Source organism: Oncorhynchus mykiss, chromosome 26 (genome assembly GCF_057628025.1).
Source record: "Oncorhynchus mykiss isolate SJ-2025 chromosome 26, ASM5762802v1, whole genome shotgun sequence".
Taxonomy (NCBI): Eukaryota; Metazoa; Chordata; class Actinopteri; order Salmoniformes; family Salmonidae; genus Oncorhynchus; species Oncorhynchus mykiss.
This window is the reverse complement of record NC_143047.1, coordinates 11,531,788-11,538,734: the sequence shown is the minus strand read 5'-3', so window position 1 is coordinate 11,538,734 and position 6,947 is coordinate 11,531,788. Positions and strand designations below refer to the sequence as shown.

The window sequence follows — 6,947 nt, the reverse complement described above, 5'->3', positions numbered from 1 at the left end:
AGACGGGACGCTCTAAAAGCCTTCGAACAATTGGGTAATAACAGTAGATCCTCAACAACCAATTAATGGTTTCATGTCGATCGTCATTAGTGTCTGTATTTTATTATCACTTAGCAAAATATGGCTCGAGGGTAAAATGGAGAGCAAGCCAGGCAGTCTCTTTTTCTTTATAAAAGTGCTACTTTGTTTCATTCACAGCCGTTTCACTTTCACCTTGAAATGGGGGGGTCTGGGAGACTGGTGTTGTATTTGAAATCATTTAAAACTCGACAGACCTGCCAGAATTGATGTCCTCGACGACATAGAGACAAAGCATTGCATAAACATAAGTGCAGGGAAAGACGTTGGTGCTGGAGATTGAGATTCGTGACCTAGCCGCCTTCAGTGGTGAGATTTGTCTTGGTTCGGTCATTTAATGTGACAGGCATTTGGGCGGTGTGTATGTGTACCTGACGGTGTGTGTACACATTTGTGTGGAAATAAATGTGTTCTGGAATCCAGGGGTAGTGTGGGGGTTGAAATTGACATTTGATACAGAATGTACCTTTCCACACTGGCAATCTCTAACGGCTAGGAATGCATAGCACAAAACAATCGTATACTGATCTTGCGTGCAAATCTACAAATCTCTCAGAAAATAGTTGAACGCATGCAAATCAACTAAAACAAATCTGTTGGGTTACAGCCATCCTGAATCTACACTTTACCTGCCAAGAGTTTAAGAGGATGAGTTTTTAAATGAGTCGCCAGAAAGAATATATTTAGAAAAGGATAAAGTGTTGGTCTATAAATAGACCAGCCATTATGGCTTGGCCACCATTGTGCATCTGAGGTAGTGGCAGGAGAAATAGGGCAGCATGCACATTTGAGTTTAGCAGGAACACTTCTTATGGTTTTCCTCCACATGTTCAGGCCCAGGGACAGCTGCGGTGAGAAACCCCCTCTGCAGCCGCTCCCTCAACCTATTCAGCACCACGGACAGTGATCATTGACACGCACTCCTGCAGCAGTTCCCAGAACACGTGCAGGACCATGGACAGTTCCTAATCACACTCCTCAAACCACTCAGCAATCAAGAGGCTGCACAGTGGAGTCATCAGCTTGACAGGGATATAAGGCTTTCCTAGGTCTTTTGAGTTTGATCTGTTTTTCAAAATCTGGATTAGAGTACACATGCTCTGTACACCACGTATTTATAGCAACTATGTAATGCCCAATGCTTGCCTTCTAATGGAATTACAATAACTTTCAAAACAATATTTCAACATTTTAGCTATTGTACAGGGATCTATTTTATTTGGTTCCGGTTTATACATTTCCACAGAAAATTCCAGGACAAATGTATGGGCCAAAAACCACAAGCAATGGACATTAGACTGGTGGAAATCTGTCTTGGGCAGTGGTTTACAGAAGGTAAATAATAAAATAATGACAATAATAACAATAACAATAATAAGCCCACACACCATGCATCAGGCTTATGCCCCCCCTATCTCTTCCTAAGAAGGACATTTATAATCGCCACTAACCCAATGTCATGTGTAATAACAAGTGCAAATGAGTTCTCTAGAAATCAAAATCAAATGTATTTAAATAGCCCTTCTTACATCAGCTGATATCTCAAAGTGCTGTACAGAAACCCCAGCCTAAAACCCCAAACAGCAAGTAAATGCAGGTGTAGAAGCACGTTGGCTAGGAAAACTCCCTAGAAAGGCCAGAACCTAGGAAGAAACCTAGAGAGGAACCAGGCTATGTGGGGTGGCCAGTCCTCTTCTGGCTGTGCCAGGTGGAGATTATAACAGAACATGGCCAAGATGTTCAAATGTTCATAGATGACCAGCAGGGTCAAAGAATAAGAAAAACTGCAGGTTTGGAATGAATTATGGAATGTAGCTGCCATGGTCCCAGTGTACTGCTGGTGTGATTTCTAAAGGTCTGGGGGCGGAGAAGAAAAAAAAGACAAAAGGGGAATAAGAGAGGGAGTTTTTTAATAAAGAGAAAATCATTTCCATGGCTTGAATTCGACAAGACAATTGCATTACATCTAGATTTTTCTCAATAAATACCCACCTGCACGTAATCCACACGATCCACACATCCTACGAGTGAGTTTAGAGATGGGGGAGGTGGCACCATTGGACGATTAGCCACTCGTTTTCTTCTCTTTATAATATAATATAATGCATGTTAAGGATTTGAACGTTATATTTACATACACAATGTGCTAGATGATTCATAATACAGTATGCACAAGCTGAACAGACATACTTTTTTTCGTGTAAACTATAAGCCTAATGATCTGGCCTACGCTGTTCATTTTTTTCAGAGAGAACTGTTTAAAAAAAATAAAAAATTACCGTTTTGCTTTCTGTCCGTCTGTCGCTGTTTAACCTGCTGCAATCCAATCAGCTTGTGGCGCTTTGGTCAAGGATCTGTCTTTCAACGTCACCCGTTGGGCTGAGCTGCCAGATGTTCAGTGAAAAATAAAAAAACCTTCCCTCCACCACCTCCTCTCAATCACTACAAAACGTGTCTGTTTGTCCTCTTTGTCCTCATGGAGCCTGGTCGAGATGTGACATATTCAACATTAATCTGGGACAACTCGAATTAGTATGATATGTTGCGTTTGGTATGGTTACATAAGACAGGTGGTCACTTAAAGCGAAAACTAAAATAGGGTGGTTGGTCAGGCTGGTTGGTTGGGCATATAAAGCAAACATTTAGCAACCCAAATGTTGTGAGTTCGAATCTCATCGTGGACAACTTTGGAGTTTGAGCAACTTTTCAACTACTTACTACCTTTTTAGCTACTTTGCAATTACAGCACTTAGCATGCTAGCTAACCCTAACCCTAACCTTAACCCTTTAACCTAACACCTAAACTTAACCTTAACCCCTAACTTCTAGCCTAGCTAACGTTAGCCAGCTAGCTAAATTTAGCCAGCTAGCCACCTAGCTAAAATTCACAACATTATTGTACATTTGGCAAATTTGTAACATATTGTACATTTGGCAAATTCGTAACATTTAATATGATTTGTAATTCGCAACATATCATACGAAATGGTACTTAGTATATACCGTAAGAAACGTAACATATCATACCAAATTAATTGTCTCAGATTTACATACAGAATAATAGGAAATTGTTCCGAGACCAGGTTGCTCATGAGGTCACCCTGTCAGTAGCATTTTCACAACAACAACAACCTTCCATGACATTTGTGGTCAGTAATTCTCCACAACAATATAGCCGGCCCTACTGACAGTGGATAAACAAATGTTTGCCAGGTTTTCAGCAGAGCCTAAAGCATTGTAAACGAGAATAGTCTATCTAAGCGAAGGGCAACACCTGCTGTTCACCAATCTTCTCTGCTGTCTTGTTCCCTGGCCTGCTAGCAGGAAACACGGTGTTGTGGGCTGAGGTGCGGACAATCCTCAGAGAGTGTCAGGTAGCATCAGTGTCTGTTCAGGCATGGGTTCTGCTGTAGCATGGCTGGGCCTGATATGGCTGTGTAAATTTGACCACGGTTTAGACACGGGCACTGGGGAGGTTGTCTGTCTCACTTCAAGGCTGAAATGTTTTGTTTATGCCCTACTGTGCTTCTGCCACTGTTGACCATGCTGTTTAATTGGCTCCCTGCTTTATCAGAGGGACAGATTGGAACAAGGATACTTCAGCTCTGACAACATTGAATCTTTGAGGTGAAGGATTACTATGCACACACACACACACACACACACACACGCACGCACGCACACACACAGCGTTATACAATTTTGCCAGTTACCAGTAGCCCTTGATTTCAGGATGTCAGAAAATGAACATGATTCTGCTGTTCTCCCCTTTCTCATCTGCTGCAGTATGCTCTGGTTGCTGATAAATCTAAGAACTGGCTAAGGGGAGAAATAAACTTTATGTAATGCCCCAGGCAGCATTCTGAGGTCTTTATCTATCTCATTAATTCCTGTTGCATTTAAATAATAGACTTCTGACATGTCTTTACCCTCTGCATCGCTGAGCTGATCCTGAGCGGTGTAGTCAGGGAATTCTCCAGCAGATGTGTACATTTCTAGAACACCTTGTGGCAGCGTTGCACATCAGAATCACCTTTATTCGCAAAGTACATTTACACATACCTGGAATTTGCCTTGGTGAGAAGGTGCTGCCAGCAATAGACAATATACAAACAGAATACAGACACAAGCCCACATAGACATCATACAGAATATTGAATATCAGAACAGTAACCATAAAACATAAAACTCTAGAGTATAGACTCATTACAGTGGGAATGCACAATTTACAAAGGGGGCACATCTATGTATCCAGGGGAAGGGATTCTGCTGTGACAAAAATATACAGTGCTGTGTGGAGGTGTACCTAGTGCCAATGTAGTATAGTGCAGATTAGTGTTTGAGGCAGTTAATCCCCATGAGCCCGATGGCGGGTTGATGAGGAATACAGCATGAGGGAAGAAACTGTTCAGGTGGTTTTTGGTCAGATTGGCTGAAAGATGGGGTGTCTGGGGTGAGCAGGGTCGGCGATGACCTTTCCTACACGTTTCTTTGTCCTGTAGATGTGCAGGTCCTTGAAGGAGGCGGGTGATAGCCGATGACCTTCTCCGCAGACCAGACGATGCACTGCAGTTTGCCCTTGCAGAGGGCAGACGCAGACCCAAACCACACGGTGGTAGAAGAAGTGAGTATCAACTGGCTCTGTAGAACCGAACCAGAATTGTTGGAGTTTGAGTTTCTTCAGCAGGCGCAGATAGTACATCCTCTGCCGAGCCTTCTCGGTGACCGCCGTGATGTTGTCCTCCCACTTGAGGTCGTGGGAGATGATGGTCTCCTGGAATTTGAATGACTTGGCCCTGCTGACGGCGGAGCCATTAATCTCTAGGGGGAGAGATGGTGGGGGTAATCTCCTGTAGTCAACCTCCATCTCCAGGCTTTTGACTGTGTTTAGATCTAGGTTGTGGCGACTGCACCAGTCAACCTCTCCACGGTACTTGGTGAGACAGTACACCGTCACAGATGAGACCTACCGGGGGGGGGGGGGGGGGGGGGGGTCATCAGAAAACTAGAGTAGTTTGACATTGAGTCGCTGGAGGCACAGTCATTGGTGTAGAGTGAGTAGAGGAGGGCGAGAGCACGCAACCCTGCGGCGCCCCCATACTGAGAGATGGGGAGTGAAAGATGTTTTCCCACTTAATGTGCTGTGTCCTGTTGGTTAGGAAGTCAGTGATCCACCTGCAGGTAGTCAGATACGTTCAGCTGGTTGAGTTTGTGCTGTAGCAGGTCCTGAATGATTGTGTTGAAGGCAGAGCTAAAGTCCACAAACAATATCCTCACGCATGTCCTTGGGTTGTCGAGGTGTTGGTGGATGTAGGGAAGGCCCATGTTGACGGCACTGTCCACAGACCTAGGGGGGAGGGAGGAGGGGGGTGGAAGAGAGGAGGGGAGGGAAGGAGGGGGGGGGTGGGGGAAGTGAGGCAATGAGGGAGGGTGGCAGGGGAGAGAGTAGTCAGGAGGGGGGTTGGGATAGGAAGTAGATGGTTTTAAGTTTGATGTTGTATTAGTCGTATGTATGGGATACACATGGTATACACCGTCCAATGAAATGCTTACTTGCAGGTTCCTTCTCGACAATGCAACAACAAAAATAAATAATAAAAGATAAGAATAGGAACATAAAGTAAATGGCTCAGCAGAATAGAATACATATTTTAGCATTTGGATAATACAAGATGGGATGGGGGCAGGGTGGAGGGGAGTTGTCAGCTAAGGGGCTAGATGGTAGAAGGCCCTTTCTGTTTCAAAACAACAGTAGAACTAGTCCAGCTGGTTTGGTAGTGGGGGGTCGCCTGGTGCCTGAGGGGTCTTTTATTTGTTGGAGAACCTTCCAGTCAGACGAACAGTTGTTGGTGGCGAATTGTTTTTCTAGCTGCTCTTTGTAACGGCTTTTGAATTTGACCTTACTCTCACACCACAGGATGTTAGTTATGTGTTCTCACCCTGATCATAAATGTTATGTCATGGCCCAATACTGTAAATGGAAAGAAATGTTTATACTGCATTTAATTTTCTATGTTTGACTGTTCTGGATTATGGTGAAGGTAATACTTCTACCTCTCGGTGACCCAGTAAACGCAGCAAATTATATATTGAACCCACCTTCATGTACAGACTACCTCAACTAGTATATATAGACAACCCCCTGTATATCGCCTCGCTATTGTTATCCTTATTGTGTTACTTTTTATTATTACTTTTTATTTTAGCCTACTTGGTAAATATGTTCTTCTTCTTGAACTACACTGTTGGTTAAGGGCTTGTAAAGTAAAGCATTTCACGGCAAAGTCTGCACTTGTTGTATCTGGCGCATGTGACAAATAAAGTTTGATTTGATTTTGACTTGATGTGGCGCTCCAATCGAACAAGGGAGACTCAGGCTCATAAGGAGACTTAGGCTCATAAGGATCCCCGATAAGTATCTTCAGAGAAAATCGAGGCTAGCTATTCTTGATTTGAGAATATGCACATCCGTATTTGCCATGTGCTTTCTCTCTATGCTGCAGTTGTATTTCCACAGTCCACAGAGCAGGACAGTGTCTGCCTTACTCGGCTTTGCCCCTTTAATGCGGCCGGTCCATGACGGGCGGAGGAGGGGTGTGCGCCAGAATGAACCCGACACTGACGAGGAACAATCATTGGGCTCTTTGTTGACTGCCTGCCTCGCCCTACAGAACTCGGTAATGTATTATGCAAACGAGATGTGGCGAAACTTCCTAATACGCGTCCAATGCCCTGGATGTCATTGTCCACCTCAGTCATTGGTTAGAAGAATGGGCTTTTAGAGGGCGAGGAGGAGACAAAAGAGGGAACGGGGCTGCGAATTTGACAGGAAATGATTTACGGGGCATAGAGAGCACTCAGGGCCTTGT

The 6,947-nt window shown here is 44.1% G+C and overlaps 1 protein-coding gene across 1 annotated transcript; it reads right to left on the bottom strand.

The window, feature by feature from the left end:
• Positions 1 to 4,094: 4,094 nt before the first annotated feature.
• LOC149971372 (uncharacterized) lies at positions 4,095 to 5,403 on the bottom strand. The gene is made up of 2 exons (XM_090223396.1): positions 5,254 to 5,403; positions 4,095 to 5,044 (listed from the first exon to the last, which is right to left on the bottom strand). The coding sequence occupies exons 1-2, from the start codon at positions 5,401 to 5,403 to the stop codon at positions 4,502 to 4,504; spliced, it is 693 nt and encodes a 230-aa protein (XP_090079522.1). The 3' UTR covers positions 4,095 to 4,501.
• Positions 5,404 to 6,947: the final 1,544 nt, after the last annotated feature.